Consider the following 15,995-nt stretch of genomic DNA (forward strand, 5'->3'; position numbering starts at 1 on the left):
GATCTTGCATTTGCAGACCAGTCCATCGCTTTCCTTACCGGAAGACTACTCTACATGATGCTGAGGTGCGCGGTTTCCCTATGAGAGATGCTGATACTCTACCATCAGGACACTCTACAATATCCATCATAAGAGACTAATCTGTTCCTGCAGAATGTCATCACGCACCATAGAATATGAAACGCAGTGTATTTCTGGCATCGACGCGCTGTCAGCCGCGGCCTGCTCCGCGGAAACAGAGGCAGCCAGTTGCCCTGGGGAGCCAGCGACAGCCATTACCGTTTCGGAGAAATCTGGTTCCGTTACCATTCTTATTTCCGTATTGCGACCAGACTGGTGCTTTTCAGTATCAGTGAGTCCACGCAAGCTCTCCGGTATATGCTTCAAAAATGCCTCATGTAGACACGTAGCCAAATTATCTAGATAAGCCTTCAAGAATCTTTGCTCATGCATGGAAAGCCGTCCCATCGAGGTTTGCGAGCCTCCTTCGGCCTCCTGCTGGTAGTATGCTGCATGGCGCTGGAGCTTCCAAAGTCGAACGCGCAAGTAGCTCGCTAGCAAGTAACGAACGCGTTCAAGATCCATACGTTGCAACTGTGCTACCAGCGATCGCCGGAACGCAGTTTCCGTATCGCTCTCTTCTCGATCACCACTGGAAGCATACGCCGAGTGCTGTCCGACACGCTGCTCCTGGAACGCGATGACCGCCTCGATATCCTCGACAAGGCTCGCGCGGAATGGCAACAACTCAGGAGCGCAAACTTCTTCGCAAAACGCCCGTTGCAACGCTGGAATCTGATCGTTTACTTCGCATCGGTGAGGCATATGGATCAACAGGTCTGTTGCGCACCTTGGTCGAGCACACCGATACGGCCGGAAGCGCACCGAAGAGGACGCAACAGGCGCGACCTTATACTTGGCGCGCTGCCACCGAGGCGTTCACACCCTCAGTGCGCGTTATCCACGAGGCCACGAACGGGTTTGCAACCTCGAGCGCGATCCCTACAAACGAACGGGATCGCTGAACAATAATGCTGGACGCGCCCCCTCTCGAATTCTTCAAGCGCGCTATCGGGTATCGCGCTTCACCATGAACATTCTTTCAAACTATAAAGTCGATAAAAAATGGCGGGACGGGTCGCCGACGCGTTTTCGCAATCACCAGCGCCTCGTGCGAGGCTGCAGGCCGCGTTTCGATTTCAGCCCGGCCCCTATCGGTACCGTCGCCTTGCAGGGCCTGCCCTGGCATCTCGACAGTAATAGCGACTTGCAGGGGAAGCGCCTCCGACGCCTGCAGAACGGCGGAGTCGGAGCCAGACGCGGAAACGTGTCGGCAGTTGTACTGGGAGCTCGAGGCTCAGCTGATTCTCTTACTCTGTTTGTAGGTATTTTGTATTCAGAAACAGGCGCTTTTCAGCGACTTGGTTCGAGCGAAAGCCGGGACCCAAGTCGCGGTGTCCCTTTGGCTGGCTTAGGACGGAGTATTGCGCCACTGGGTACTTGACGTACTAGTCGAGTGATCCCCGAGAGGCTCGCTGGGCAACCATGGAGCGCGATTTGGTCGGCAGGGGCGCCGCACTTGAATGCAGTTTGCGGCGAGCGCTTCAGAGGCAAATGCCGGAAGAGCACGTCTTCTTTCTGGCGGAAAGGCTTTGTGCGGAAAAGTCGACTGCGGAGAGCTTTGCGCTTTATGCTCAGGCTCTTGCGCAGTACGGCCGACATCGGCAGGCAGTCGACGTTGTGGCGAAGTACTGGCAGCAGGATCTTGAGTGTAGGTACTGGTACGCACTCTGCTGCATTGAGGCTAATGAGTTGGCTGCCGCCTACAAGGCGCTATCTTTCCTGCTTCAGGAGAACGCGAACGAGAACCTTACCAAGGAGGTTCGCTCGTCCCTTAACAACGCTCGGGGTCTCCCGTCCGAGAGAAGCCTGTCTGTGCCATGGCAGGCGGAGGGACTATATCTACTAGGGCGTGTGTTTCGCCTCTCGAACACGCGCGTTGACCAGGCTGCTCAGTGTTTCCGACGAGCGCTTGAAATTGATCCGTTTCTTTGGTGCTGCATCGAGGAGCTCAGCTCCCTCTATCGATATATAGATTATTTCGTACCGGAAATGTTTGGTATCTCTGGAAAAGAAGAGCAAGTCTTCCAATCAGGACGAAGCTCTCTTCGGCTGGACAACTGCATTTTGCGCTGGAAGACGAGATCCTCGGGCTCGCCTCAGGATAACTTTCAGGCCTTGGCCACCGTGCGTGCACTCGTTGAAGGATACCATTGCCGAGAGGCGGTCGCTCTAATTGCGACGTTGCCATTGGCGCTTCAGCAAGCACCCGTGGTGCTCAAATGGCAGGGTCGTGCATATCTTGATGCCGGTGAGCTATCCGAGTGTGCGCGAACGTTTGAAAAGTACCTGAGTTTGAACAGATCTGGATCCTTGGATGGCCTCGAATACTACTCGACGGCGCTCTGGCATATGCGGCGGGATGTTGAATTAAATGCACTGGCCCGGTATGCACTTGAACGAGACCGCTTCTCTGCAGCAACCTGGTGCATTGTGGGTAATGCGTTCAGTTTGCAACGAGACACAGACAGCGCTATCGAGTTCTTCCTCCGTGCCGCCCAGATTGATCCGCGAAATCCGTACCCCTGTACGCTAGCGGGTCATGAGTATCTTTATTTGGACAATTACGATGCCGCTATGAGATGTTACCAGGACGCGCTCTACAGGAACAGTCGACATTATAATGCCTGGTTCGGCATCGGACAAGTCTATCAACGGCAAGAGAAATTCCGTCTAGCGGAAAAACACTATCGAATAGCCCTCGATTTGAACTCGAATAATTCCATGTTGTGGTATTATCTGGGCCATGTTATCCGCGTCGGCGGAGGCCGCGAGGTCGATGCACTGAACGCTCTGGAGAAGGCTTTGGAAATGAACCCTCGCAATCCGGTGGCGCGTTTCGAGTGCTGCAAACTATATATGCAGATAGGCCGCTTACAGGATGCCTGGAAAGAGCTGTACCAGCTCCGGAATATGGTGCCCCGTGAAGCAGCTATCTACTACCAGATGGGTGTCATCGCTCGCGAACTGGGTCTTAAGAATGCCGTAGAGCTGTTTAGCATCGCTCTCGATCTGGATCCGAAACAACCGCTATATAGGCAGGCGCTCTTATCGCTAGACGAGACGCAAAGTGCGCCGTAGTGGCCAACAGCGCCCGCGGTATATATGCGAACGAAACGGCGAATAGAGACCCTACAGGCTGTCGTACGAGTAAGTCGCCAGCTGTCCATGCGGTAAGCGCCAGTTGACACCTCGGGGCTATTTCGATTCCGCACCCGCAGACATTGATCCGTCTGTATTGGACCGGATGTCAAACCGGTAGCATGGGAGCTAGGATTTTCGATACGGACGCGACGGCAATCGCATGTTAGTCTGAGCGTTGCTCCGCTTGTGCGAGCTCTCGAGACAGACTCGGATACGAGAGCTGGTACCCGTCTGCGATGGACCCGCTTGGACTGCTACCTTGCACCGGCGCTCGCGGGAGATAGGAAACTAGAATCCTATCTTTCTGTCAAAACCTTCCTGGAATTCCCTTGGGGTGCTTGATTCTATTCAGCGTTCTTCAGTCTGGAACTGGCGGGTGCCAAAGTGTTGCTGTTATTCTGATAGTTTCACTCATGCAGCAAAGGCGAAGGCCCTCTCGAAGACGCAGCAATGCTCCGCGCTTGCCGTCTGGGCGCTGATCTCTCCCCCCTCCATTCTAGACAATTACCGATGCTCTTGGGATTCGCTCTGGCCATCGCTTCTCGCGGGGCCAGCTCAGGGCTTGAACGACAGCGCGGCCTCAGCAAGTTGGGTTATTCTCGTGAAGGCAAGTCGGTTGATTGCATGCTGCACGCGCTACTATTCCGTACGGCAGAACGAGCGTTCTAAACCAGCGCCTACGGGTCGCCTTTCGAACGCTGCAATTCCTCTCTGGTGACCTGACAGGAGGGCTCACCCAAGATCTCGCTTGCTCGTAGGGCTCTCAGGGCCGCGCCACTGAATACTGACGCAGCCCACTCCTGCAAACTTTGACGATACAGAACCTGCGGCCTTTGAGGCTTATGAAGCGTGCCCCGTGGGGCACGCATTCTGCATTTGCGTCGTGACTCCACAGCAGGGCAGCCGCCAATGCAAACAGCCCGTAACCATCGGGCTCGCGTGTGCGGCCTGTTACCGCACGGTTAGCCTGTCACCAGGAGGCAAAAACACTTGTCAGGCTCAAAAGATGCATTGCAATCTTCATTTTGTTCCCGCCTTTCGATCGTTTCCCGAATGTTCGCTAGAAACACAGCTGCAATATTCAAAGTGCAGCAATAACGGCGAATGGATTCATGGGTAGTTCTATGCCCCTCGGTTGTACTATCCGTAGGGATCCCGTCGACTCCCTGCCGCTGGCATTCGATACGTCACCGGGATCAAGATGGTTCGTGACGCCCTCATACGCGGGTTCGTAACATAGCCGATATCATCATCTCATTCAGTCGCACGCGCCTGCACTCTTCTGTTTTCCTCAAGTATAGCATGCTTGAATCATGCATTCTTCAAGTTTTCGATATTTCTCCTTAAAGGCAACTCGAGGGCGCAGCAATGCGTACAGCTGGGTGGACAGCGAAAAGAATCGCAACGACTTCACTTGAAGACTTTGTCACATGCTCATATCGAAGGCTGACTACAATTGTCAGGTCAGCTAATCGCATCCGTCCGAGAAGGAAATCCGCCCGTCCTTGAGACAAGCGGCAACGTGGCGTTCACAGCCGGCGAGATAACGCTCACGGCATACGTCCCCAGAGGCTTCGCTCGCTTCCGTACACACCGAAGAAAATCGGAGACTCAGACCTGAGTTATCGCAGCGACCGCGCCAGATAGAGAGTCTGGCACCGCCTTGCACGGAGGAAGCGTAGACGGATCGAAGTTTTCTAGAATTGCGCTCCAGCCTGCATTTTTGCCTCGCGGTACATGGTTCACCACGAAAAGCTTCCCGTTCCACGAATCCTCCATCGAATGCGACACTGTGCACTGGCTTGCGCTGGCTTGCACTGGCTTGCGCTGGCATTGCCCCGCACTGCCTCGAGCCGACGCCCTCTGTGTGGTACGGCAACGCCGTTCTGCCTCCGTGCAGCGACCGCACTGGCGCTATAGGCGTCATTGCTGTCGCTTTCGGCAGGCACTAGGCACACACGATAGGACGTATGAAACGACTAGAATATCCGGGAAGTAGTGTGGGTCATGGAACTTGGAGGCAGGGCGTTCGATGGCTACTTCACCGCACACAAACAAAAAGAAAACAAAAAGTGCACAATCGGAGAACGCTGGCCTAAGTAAGCATTTTGTCAGTGAGAAAAATCCGACACTGTGTTCGCTGAGGGCATTGCGCTGATGCAACCTGCCAGCGAAGCGCACGGCAGCGAGCCCGCAAACTGAGAAGAGCATCGTGGTAAGCCTTCGATACTCGTCAATTGCATGGAACGAGCGAAAACGCGAGCTGTACGACGCCTCAAAACGGCCCTCCGAGGAAGAGGAGCAGGAGCAGGAGAGGCTTTGGTGGATATACGGGAACACCTGACCACAGCCAAAAGTCATCGATGCGAGGACGCACAGAGGCTGTATACAATGAAGATGAAAATGGCAAGCGAAGCGCAGGCTGCAACAACCGTCCGCGCAACAAGTGCGTCGACAACTACCGAACGCAGTAAAATCGGGACTTTACCACCACCGCCATCAATATCCTGCGACTGCCGAAAACCTAGCCAGAGAAGATAGGAACAGGAAGCAGTCACAGAAAAAGCCCGCACACGCTAGTCTCGATGCCAGCTCGAAGACATCCAGCCGTTCAGATTCGCACTCGAGCGCGCAGCGAGCACCGCAGCGTATACCTAGCGGACACGTATGTCGGACCCGATCCAACTGGAGGCCCCTGTGCGCTGCTTCGTTGCTGGCGGGCAACGCGCAAGCACGCGCGCGGCGCCGTTGACCGCGAGATCGACGGCGGGTATCTCACGCGTTGCGCGAGCGGCTGTATGCGATGGCGCGCGCATCTGCAAACGCCGCCTCTGAAAATATCTGAGGAGCGGGGCGTACACGCGGCGCCGAGCGTCGCGTCTCGAGAACGTTTCGCGGGCGATCCTGCGGCGAAGGCGCGCTTCGTCTCGACATCGCTAGATGCTGTGCGCTGCATTATCGAATGCAGCTGCGCGTCAGCGGTGATATCTTGTAGCTGCAGTGCTGTGACGTGAGCGACCAGTTGCTCGATATTTGCGTGAGACTTCGAATCAGCGCTATAATATCATAGTTGTGGAGGTTGACGGCTTCTTTGACTGGTTCGAGGGGTGAGCGACTACATCTACTAGAAGCAGTGAGCAAAGTCCGGACGGCGGCGGCGGCGGCTTCTAGAACCTCGGTACGCTGAGGGTTTGGCACGCGCAGGCGCAACCGAGCTCGAGAACGCAACTCCTGGGGCGAATTTGTGCCAAACTTTTTAGGTTGTTTTCTTGAGTTTAGTTCGTCTGTGGGCGGCTAGAGTGTCGGCGCGGTACGTTGCCGCGTGCCTGCTGGCGTGACGTGGTCATGAAACGGCGTCCAGATAATATTGCGCTCGCCGGTCGTACAGACGCCGAGCCTGGCAATCAGATGGACGCAACGAAGCAGAGACTGACTAATCGCCCTTCCGGTACGAATACCGACCGGTTCGTAGGCCCGGAGACCCAGCAGCATTACTCCGCTTTGACGACATACCCGCAGGTGACGCCAGCGGCTGCATGCTGGGGCAGGGTGGCTGCCCCGGGTTACGCGGGCGCTGGTTCCATGCAGGCACAATCCAACAGTTACCCCTGGACATCGAGCTATCGTCCGCTTATGCTCCATGGGTATCACTTTCCAATAGGGCCTCTGCCGCATTCGGGTCCACGTGGTGCTGGTGCGACTTCGGTGACGGCTTTTGGAGTGCCTGCTAGCGCGAGGGCACCCCAAGCGCCGGCGTCAGGCTTTCATGGATCACTGCAGCACGCTGTGGATCGCTGGGATCCAGTTCCGGTGCAGCCACCGACTAGAGAGGCGTTGTACCAGCAAGAACTATTCTATCAGTCTGCTCAGTTGTTCGGAATGACGCCGAGACACATAACGGGGACTGAACACACCCGCGGTTGGCCCGTTGCAGTGAATGCGGAGTTTTACAAAGCAGCGCATCCTGGGCAAATACCGGTGCCTCATAATATCCCATCGTCAGCTGAAGCGTGTTGCGCAAGACCTCATGACGGAGCGTTGAATTGCTTACACGCTTTGGCCGCAATCTCCTCACAGGCGGCTACCAGCCTTTGTGGCGTGGGAATGGCCCGCCCAAATACCGGCGCGCAGCAGTCCGAGAGAGCGACTGCATCATGCCCAGCTGAAAGAGCGCAGAACCGAATGGAGAACCCGCAATGTTGCAACGTTCCAGCGGACTGTTCAATGCCTATGCATACCTCTTCAAACGAAGGCATCCCAGCATGCCTGGAGCACCGTCCTCGCCCGGAGTTCTACCCCGGTAAAACGGACGGCACGCGCCCCGGTCATGTGCAGGTTTCAGAGGGCAACATGAGTATGGTGAGCTTGGATGCCTCGTCGCATACGAATCAATCGATGTCGCTGCCTACTGCGCTTAGCAGCCGCTTTAGGACTGGATACCAGGGACCGTGGATGCAAACGGTCCCAGAAACCAATGCACACTGGGAGCGAATGAGTCGAGACAGTAGTGGAACGAGCGCCCGCGCGATGCCAAGCGACGCTGCAAGTCAGACCGGATTGGATCGTTCTTCGAGCGGCGATGATGACGCAGCTTCGCTTGCGGGTGGCGAGCATCTGCAGCGTATGTCCGGAGACAATCCCTGGACTGCCGCAAGCGCATCACCGACAGCAGGCGATGCTGCCGAGAGATCGATCTTACACAGAAACGTAGGTCTCGCTGGTGGCGGTGCAGCGTCGTCAGACCCCACGGCGGACTTTTACAGGGATGGTGCGAGTTCACAGGCTACAGGGCATGTGGCGGGACTGCCAAGCAACGCTGCAGGCCCCGTCGAAGCTCCAGATCGGCGGTTTCAGGTGCCTCACACGTCGTTCCCCGCGGGTGCGATAAGATGGGTCCAGACGCTCCCTGCGTTGCAACTGGATCAGAGCTCCAATGGTGTTCTTCTAGGCGGGAGATTCGTAGCGTCGGAAAACACCGACCATGGCATGGATCGAATACCGCTGACCATCGAGCACCCGCGCTGTGCAATAACGGACCACGCCGATCGAGTCGCTGCTGTCGGTGCAGCACCTGACACCGCAGCAAAGTCACCGACCTGGAGTGCCACTGAACGAGAGCGCTATCGCTTGGAGCGTGTGCAGCGCTTCCTCGAGAAGCGCCGCCGTCGCGTAGCGCATCCCGGCTTGATCCGCTACGACGTACGCAAGCGCCTCGCAGATGCACGACCCCGGGTACGCGGCCGCTTCGCGCGACCTGAAACCGTTGCTGCTGCTACTGCTGTTGCTGCTGCGCCTGCCACGACGAAGGCGCCGACTCCCCCCTGAGCATGAATAAGCATGCTTTACGCTGTTGACACTATACATTGGGTGTGTGTGTGTTTGTGTGTGAAATCATGTTGGCGTTCTGCGTATATCGAGAGGCACGAAGAACTCATGATACACGCTCGCTGCGACTCCGAGCATGATCCTTACGGACGTTGCTGTCATTGCAGTAGATGCTGTTGGTCACACATTGTTACCATCATCGCGTACGAAACAAGAGCAAAGCGCACGCTGTCTCAGTGGGTTACACGCACCACGTACAGCAATGGACACGTGTCCAGAATACCGCTGTGTACACGCATAGACGCATGTATCGACACAGGCATGCGTGCTCGTGATCCGTGCCCAACACCGATCGGGGCATGCAAGGCTGGCGTTACGAAACGCAGCATTGAACGGGAGCGCGACCTGGCCCAGTCACGTACCGTGCATGAGGCGACTCAGCGCGTGTGCGTTTGTCGACGTGCCCGCCCCGCAGCACGTGGGTTCCGCTCCGCTGTCGCTGCTGTTGCTGTTGCGGATGCTGGTGAGGCTTGAGGGAATCCTCCTGCGGTGACGCCTTCGGAGCGTTTCTTCATTGACGCTTCTAATTCCAAGACCTCGGAGCTAAAGCAACCAGTTGCGCGACCTCGACGTTTTGAAGGCGATGCGATCGAGGCAGTGCGGAGATTCCATGTGCTGCTCGCACTCGATGTCGTTGTTGCGCTGCTGCTGGAACTGTTGCTTGCGGAGCTGCAATTGCTTGATGGCTCGAGTTGCAGACGTTGAGCCGGGGCTCGTTTTCCAGTGTTCTGGAGGTTTTGCACGCAAGGGTGCGCGCCTCCGGGCGCACCTTCGCGGTTGGCGAAGGTTGGTGCCATGGCAGCTGCTCCAGTGCTCTCCAGACGCGCAAGAATGTGCTTTCCATAGGAGAAGCGTTTGATGACGTTCAGATTCGCACGAAGAAGCTCCGCCGCTTGCTGACGTTGTTCGTCGCCGGCTACATCCAGGACTCGCTGCACGACATAATTTCCGAATTGGTCCTGGACAAGATCTATCAGAGGCACGCTGTTGCGGGGTAACGCAGTTGCGCCAGAACTACCACCACCACCGCTGCCACTGCCAGCAACATCAGATCGGCCCAGGAGAATATCGATGAGGGCTTTGCGATCCGCTGGGGAGCCATGTTGCAGACATCGCTCGACAACGTTACTCGCGTACTTGTGTTGACTCATGCTAATACACTGATCCCTGACCATGCGGAGAATATGCGCACGCTCTTCCTCCTTTCCATGCTCGACAACGTGCTGGATGACATAGTTACCGTATTGGTCCCGAATGAGGGTTCGGCACGCCTGCATAATCTCGCGCATGATCGGGACTTTTTGCTCCTCTGGTGAATATTCTAAAATGCGCTGTATAACCCGGCATCCATAGGAATGTTCAGCAAGCGAGACGGCCTGGCCCCGAACCGCGTCCACGATAAACTGAACGTGTTGTCCTGGAACTCGTTCGATGCATTTCTGGATCACATGATTGCCATTCTGATCACGGATACACTTCAACACGTGTCCGTCGAGTTCGATCACGAGTTCCGCCTGCGTACTAGCAGGCAAGACTTCGAGTGCCTTCTGTACAGCCCTGCAACCATACATGTGGAGTGAGAGCGCTAGGATCCGGTTTTTCAATTTCATCGCGATTGCCTGTAGGTCACGTGCTGTGCCGTGCTCCAAGAGTTTTTGCACGACGTAGTTGCCAAAGACATCCGTCACCAGGCGATTCATTTCTGCGAGCACTTCCTGCAGCACCCACCCAACCTGATCAGGAGTTGCAGTCTCCAACTTGGTCTGAATGAAGCGCGAGCCATGCTGATCCGTGCTGAACTCCACGATTTGACCACGAATATCCTCCAGTTTCCAGGAAGTGAACGCCTCGTCCGACGCAAGCAAGGCTGTCCGGAAGCGCTCCAGGAGAGCCGAGCGCCCAACGGACGCTATGACTCCGCTATTTGGCGGATTAGCGGCATCTGGACTCGAGAGGGTGCCACTAGTACCCAAATCCAGTGACGGAAAGTGTAGCGGTGACCTCGGGGGGGCCCCTGTCGGTGGAACCGTTGCCGGTGGAGCAGCGGCAGTCTGCAGAAAGCCGCCGACACGCACTTGCCCGCTGTACGAGTCTGTGAGTATCGGTGCGACGCTCACGAACGGGGCGCGCAGTTGAGCCACACCACTAGAATGCCCCATCTGGGTTGTTGGTTCTCGTCGAGGAGCTCTTGCTGCTGCTGCTGCTGCCGGTATCGGATTTGCACCAGCGGGGCCAACACTCCCTGGCACGGCGGGCCTGCCACCATTTTCTTCGGATACAAAAGAAGAAGAAGACGCCGACGACGGCCTCGGTGATGTCGTTTGCGCTCCATAGGCTGCGGGTTCTGCTGAAAGACAAGATTCCGGAATCGAAGCATCAGCCAAGTTCCCATGTTTTGCGCTCCGCATTCGCATGGCATCTTCTGTGGCATGTGCACAAACGAAGCGGCATCCGCTCGGAATGACCGGGGGAAACGATACGCAATGGTCCGGAACCAAGGAAAACATTGACGACTCGTTAGCATCCTCGCTGCCAGAGGCAACCAAAGTGCTCTCTTTCCGAACAGATGCAGCACGACCCTGTGGACAAGCGATTCCCGACGGCAGCTGTGCAGCAGGGTGCCAGGAATACACGGGTGTTGCTCGTCGATCCGCAAGCTCCACCTCAGTGCACAAGCCCGCTTGTTCGCTGCCGTTCAAAACGATCTGATCTGGATGAATCCAGATGCTTTCTTCGAGCGGTTGCGTCGCACCTGGTGATGGCGATATGAGCGGAAGCGCCTGCGAGAGATGCGCGCCGGCCGCGTTCGCAACTTGCAGAGGCCTAGGGCTCGTAGCTGAATAGCCTGGACACAGACGTCGACCGTTGTGGCATTCGTAGTGCTCGAAAGTGCCTTCGACGAGCGAACTCTGCCTGCTCGGTGAAAGTCTATGGGTCCTATTGGCGTTGGGATCGATCTGAGGCCGCCCAGTCTCAGATACGGAAGTTGTTCCACTGCCAATCATTTGGGAGTCCACCCGACACTGGTTGTCAGGCTCTGAAACACCGTCAGCGGGGCTCTCCAAGCAACAGCGGGCTGTTCGCTGCTCCTGGACACAGGTTTCCGGGCTCGGTTGTGATTCCGTGACTGGGATATTCAACGGAGGGCGGCTTGCCCATTGCAGTGTGGATTCGAGACGTGCAGCCGCATCTCGACGACCACACGAGGATTCCTCACTGTTCTGGCTCTTTCCATTGGTGACATGACCCACGTAACCAGGGGAGCTCGCTGCGCGTTCTCGACGGTTCGGGACCCGCTGTTCATGTTCTTCGTTACCGTTGGTATCCAAACCGTCCCCCTTTTTCCCAGTGCATATTTGACGGTCATCGGCGGAGCGTTCTTTCGGTGCTCGGGGCTGATGATTGAGCACAGCGGGATACCCGCTGTTCGGCGCCTGCACCGTGGCAGGACTACTCCAGGATCTGGTGCACACAGTACCGCTCTGAGCGCTCTGGTATGCCGCTGATGCATTGTACAGCGGTGATGCGCCACAGCCTCCTGCCCAGCGCATCAGGCTCGGATCGGAAGCCACGATTGATGGGTTATTAGCCATTGGTAACGACGACGAACTCGAGGAGACCGATGACGCGGAAACCGGTGCTCGAGGCGAACGAGCATAGCCATTCAACGTGTTGATGCCTGACAATGCCGTCGTTGCACGCTGCTGATCCCAGGCGTCTTCGCATGACTTCCACGAAGCGGCCCCGGACACAGGTCCCGACCACGCAGAACGGGAGCTTCCAAACGCGCGACCGCTCACGACAGATCCCCCTTCTAGCCCAGACACGGAACTGTACTGACTCGCACTTCGAGCTCGCACCGGTGACGACACTACCGAGGAGGACTCGAAGGCTGGGCTTGGCGTGCGCGCCACATCCGACCGTGCTATCTCTGAAATCGTGCGGTGCGGAATCGGTGCCCAGAGCCTTGAGTAGGCGCCCTCCGCAGCCGACGGTGTGGTCCTTCCAGTACACGTCAGTGGACCAGCCAGGGGCTGCTGTTCACTCGGCGAGGAACAACACGCCGCAGGCTGCCATACCCGCGGGCAGGGCGCCACTCCCCAGCCTTGAGGAGTTGCAGTGCGTAAATCGCTTTGGAAAGCGGCTGATCCGCTCTCAGAGCCTGCGGAAAGAGCTGACTGCTGTGCACGCCACCAGTCCGCCTGCTCTGGACGGCTTTGAAACGTCCACTGGGTCGGTGCACGCCTCAATGGCGGGGCGCTCTGAATAGATAAATTTGAAAACCTCTCCAGTGTTGTCTGGTCCTTTTCTGTCCAGTCCCTTTGTAGGACACGGGGTCCACGTAATGGATCCGTCTGCGACCCGTAGCCACGGAGCATCTCGTTGCGCCGGGTGTCGGCTCCCAGCTGATGGGAGCCAGAAGCAACTTTCCAACTCGCAAGGCGATCCGAAGACATCTGATTCGGCGTGGACAGCTCTCCAGGATCAGAATACTGCGCGTCGTTGGAGCCGGAAACACGTCCCGGTGACGGTACTGAACAAAAACCCGGACATCCCCAAATCGTCGAAGCATACATAGAGTTCTTGCCCGCATCTTCCCCGGATCCACCGATGCGCTCGGATGCTGCACTCCAAATATCTTCGCCTGTTGCCACTCCCAAAAGCGATGCACCGCGTCCAAACTCCACCTTCTTCCGGAACTGACCCGGAGGCGGCGCGCTGGCCACTCGGGGCGGCTGTTCGTTTTCCAACGCCGCTTCAAAACCGACCGGAAGTGTCATCTGAGGCGACACAGCACTTCCGCTAACCGTACCAACGCGCACACGAGCCGCGTCGTCTTGCGCGGGCGCCGCCCTGGCTCGAGCATCGACGCCGGTCCAATTGCGTTGCGTGCCCATCCTGCTCCCTCGCCAGCGTCGTGTGTCGACGGCAAGGAGTACTCAAGAACCTCGAAACGCACCCGAACCGCAACACAAAACCGGCAATCACGACACGCTTGCACTAGCTATCGTAAGCACTGGAAGCTCCTGAGCTGTTTCAGTCTCCCCGTTTTGCAAGCCCCAATGAACTACAAACCAAAGCGCACCAGCAGTTTATCTCCAAGCCACAAACTGACAAAACTGCTGCCCCGAACGAGCCACAGACACTATACCAATAACAACCCGCCGTGTGGACTTTCAGAAAACAAGCCCGGCAACAAAAACTATTGCCGCGGCTTCAACCAGTTGCAAGCCAATGCGTCGATAGATAATTAGCAACGCTTGTTGCGTCGTCCGCCGTCGCTGCAGCCGCGTTGCCCGCTGGATCGCGCAGATCGCGCCCATCCCCGTTGCTGTTGCGCTTTTCTTTAAGGCTGCGACGGCGCGCGTGCGCTCGTGCACCGCGTGGAGGCTCCCCGGGCGCTGCTGTTGCTGCCGCGCGCTTTAAACCAAACAGACACGCCCTCGACGACGGGGACGGCGATGGATGTCACATGTGACATCCGGCGAGACCGCATGAGTGGCGCTGCGCTCCCGCGTCCGCGACGTGCCGTGGTGCGAGCGCGGGGCGCGATCGGAATGGGAAATTGGATAATGCAGACAATGCGGACAGGCTGCGCGGGCGTCGATTTCTTGCTGATCCCGTGGCGACGCGTGCGGGTTGTGTGGAAACGGCAGCGGGCAGTCATGCCGTGCACCGCATGCCGTCGCTCGGTGTTGGCCATGGCGGGGCGGTGGCGCACGCGCTCCTCATTGATAGGGGATTCGCGGTGGTAGAAGACTCGGACTGGGTGTTATGCTGGAGTGCCCAGTTTGAAGTCACCTGCCTGAAAGTGCGTCTTCGCTCGAAAACTGCGAATTCCGAAGGTGTTTCTGGTGCCTAGATGTCCAATCAGCAGTGGTTACGATGGAGCTCAGTTTCTGAGTGACCTGGTGCGCTGACGGTAGCGTGACGTCGCTGCATTTGGGCCTCGGCCATGGTCTCTTCGAAGCGCAAACCTCCTTTATGACTGCGTAAGCCAGTCTGTTTGAAAAGATGTGTGGAATCCGTTTACCTCCACGGTCCACAGGATGAAAGACGCTGATATACCCACTTGATGTTTGACATTGCGGTACAAGACAGACAATCGCAGTTGCCTTGCTCCGAGGCTGCATAGTCGGTGTGCACGGTGTCGTCCGTGGGAATTTATCATGATGCACTGATTGCGACAAATATCGCTGCGGCTTATTGGTACACGCGGATGAACAAAATGCAGCTACTTGGCCCCAAGCTCTGCTGAACCCATTTCGGATAAAAATGGAACACTGAAATGCTCGTAGTGTTATTTTCTTTCGATCGTTTCCCGAATGTTCGCTAGAAACACAGCTGCAATATTCAAAGTGCAGCAATAACGGCGAATGGATTCATGGGTAGTTCTATGCCCCTCGGTTGTACTATCCGTGGGGATCCCGTCGACTCCCTGCCGCTGGCATTCGATACGTCACCGGGATCAAGATGGTTCGTGACGCCCTCATACGCGGGTTCGTAACATAGCCGATATCATCATCTCATTCAGTCGCACGCGCCTGCACTCTTCTGTTTTCCTCAAGTATAGCATGCTTGAATCATGCATTCTTCAAGTTTTCGATATTTCTCCTTAAAGGCAACTCGAGGGCGCAGCAATGCGTACAGCTGGGTGGACAGCGAAAAGAATCGCAACGACTTCACTTGAAGACTTTGTCACATGCTCATATCGAAGGCTGACTACAATTGTCAGGTCAGCTAATCGCATCCGTCCGAGAAGGAAATCCGCCCGTCCTTGAGACAAGCGGCAACGTGGCGTTCACAGCCGGCGAGATAACGCTCACGGCATACGTCCCCAGAGGCTTCGCTCGCTTCCGTACACACCGAAGAAAATCGGAGACTCAGACCTGAGTTATCGCAGCGACCGCGCCAGATAGAGAGTCTGGCACCGCCTTGCACGGAGGAAGCGTAGACGGATCGAAGTTTTCTAGAATTGCGCTCCAGCCTGCATTTTTGCCTCGCGGTACATGGTTCACCACGAAAAGCTTCCCGTTCCACGAATCCTCCATCGAATGCGACACTGTGCACTGGCTTGCGCTGGCTTGCACTGGCTTGCGCTGGCATTGCCCCGCACTGCCTCGAGCCGACGCCCTCTGTGTGGTACGGCAACGCCGTTCTGCCTCCGTGCAGCGACCGCACTGGCGCTATAGGCGTCATTGCTGTCGCTTTCGGCAGGCACTAGGCACACACGATAGGACGTATGAAACGACTAGAATATCCGGGAAGTAGTGTGGGTCATGGAACTTGGAGGCAGGGCGTTCGATGGCTACTTCACCGCACACAAACAAAAAGAAAACAAAAAG

At 56.6% G+C, this 15,995-nt stretch overlaps 5 protein-coding genes across 5 annotated transcripts; 2 read left to right on the plus strand and 3 right to left on the minus strand.

Moving 5' to 3' along the window:
- Positions 1-126: 126 nt before the first annotated feature.
- On the minus strand, positions 127-825 carry CYME_CMR406C (hypothetical protein, conserved; the record flags this gene model as incomplete). The annotated part of the gene is made up of 1 exon (XM_005538570.1): positions 127-825. The coding sequence occupies one exon, from the start codon at positions 823-825 to the stop codon at positions 127-129; it is 699 nt and encodes a 232-aa protein (XP_005538627.1).
- Positions 826-1,545: 720 nt separating this feature from the next.
- Positions 1,546-3,201, plus strand: CYME_CMR407C (cell division cycle protein cdc27; the record flags this gene model as incomplete). The annotated part of the gene is made up of 1 exon (XM_005538571.1): positions 1,546-3,201. The coding sequence occupies one exon, from the start codon at positions 1,546-1,548 to the stop codon at positions 3,199-3,201; it is 1,656 nt and encodes a 551-aa protein (XP_005538628.1).
- A 1,986-nt stretch (positions 3,202-5,187) lies between these two features.
- On the minus strand, positions 5,188-5,625 carry CYME_CMR408C (hypothetical protein; the record flags this gene model as incomplete). Its single annotated transcript, XM_005538572.1, has 1 exon — positions 5,188-5,625. The coding sequence occupies one exon, from the start codon at positions 5,623-5,625 to the stop codon at positions 5,188-5,190; it is 438 nt and encodes a 145-aa protein (XP_005538629.1).
- Positions 5,626-6,609: 984 nt separating this feature from the next.
- Positions 6,610-8,589, plus strand: CYME_CMR409C (hypothetical protein; the record flags this gene model as incomplete). Its single annotated transcript, XM_005538573.1, has 1 exon — positions 6,610-8,589. The coding sequence occupies one exon, from the start codon at positions 6,610-6,612 to the stop codon at positions 8,587-8,589; it is 1,980 nt and encodes a 659-aa protein (XP_005538630.1).
- Positions 8,590-9,026: 437 nt separating this feature from the next.
- On the minus strand, positions 9,027-13,547 carry CYME_CMR410C (similar to translational repressor pumilio; the record flags this gene model as incomplete). The annotated part of the gene is made up of 1 exon (XM_005538574.1): positions 9,027-13,547. One exon carries the CDS (start codon positions 13,545-13,547, stop codon positions 9,027-9,029), a length of 4,521 nt encoding a protein of 1,506 aa, XP_005538631.1.
- Between the last annotated feature and the right edge of the window lie 2,448 nt (positions 13,548-15,995).

This window comes from Cyanidioschyzon merolae, chromosome 18 (assembly GCF_000091205.1).
Source record: "Cyanidioschyzon merolae strain 10D DNA, chromosome 18, complete genome".
In the NCBI taxonomy this organism is placed as follows: Eukaryota; Rhodophyta; class Bangiophyceae; order Cyanidiales; family Cyanidiaceae; genus Cyanidioschyzon; species Cyanidioschyzon merolae.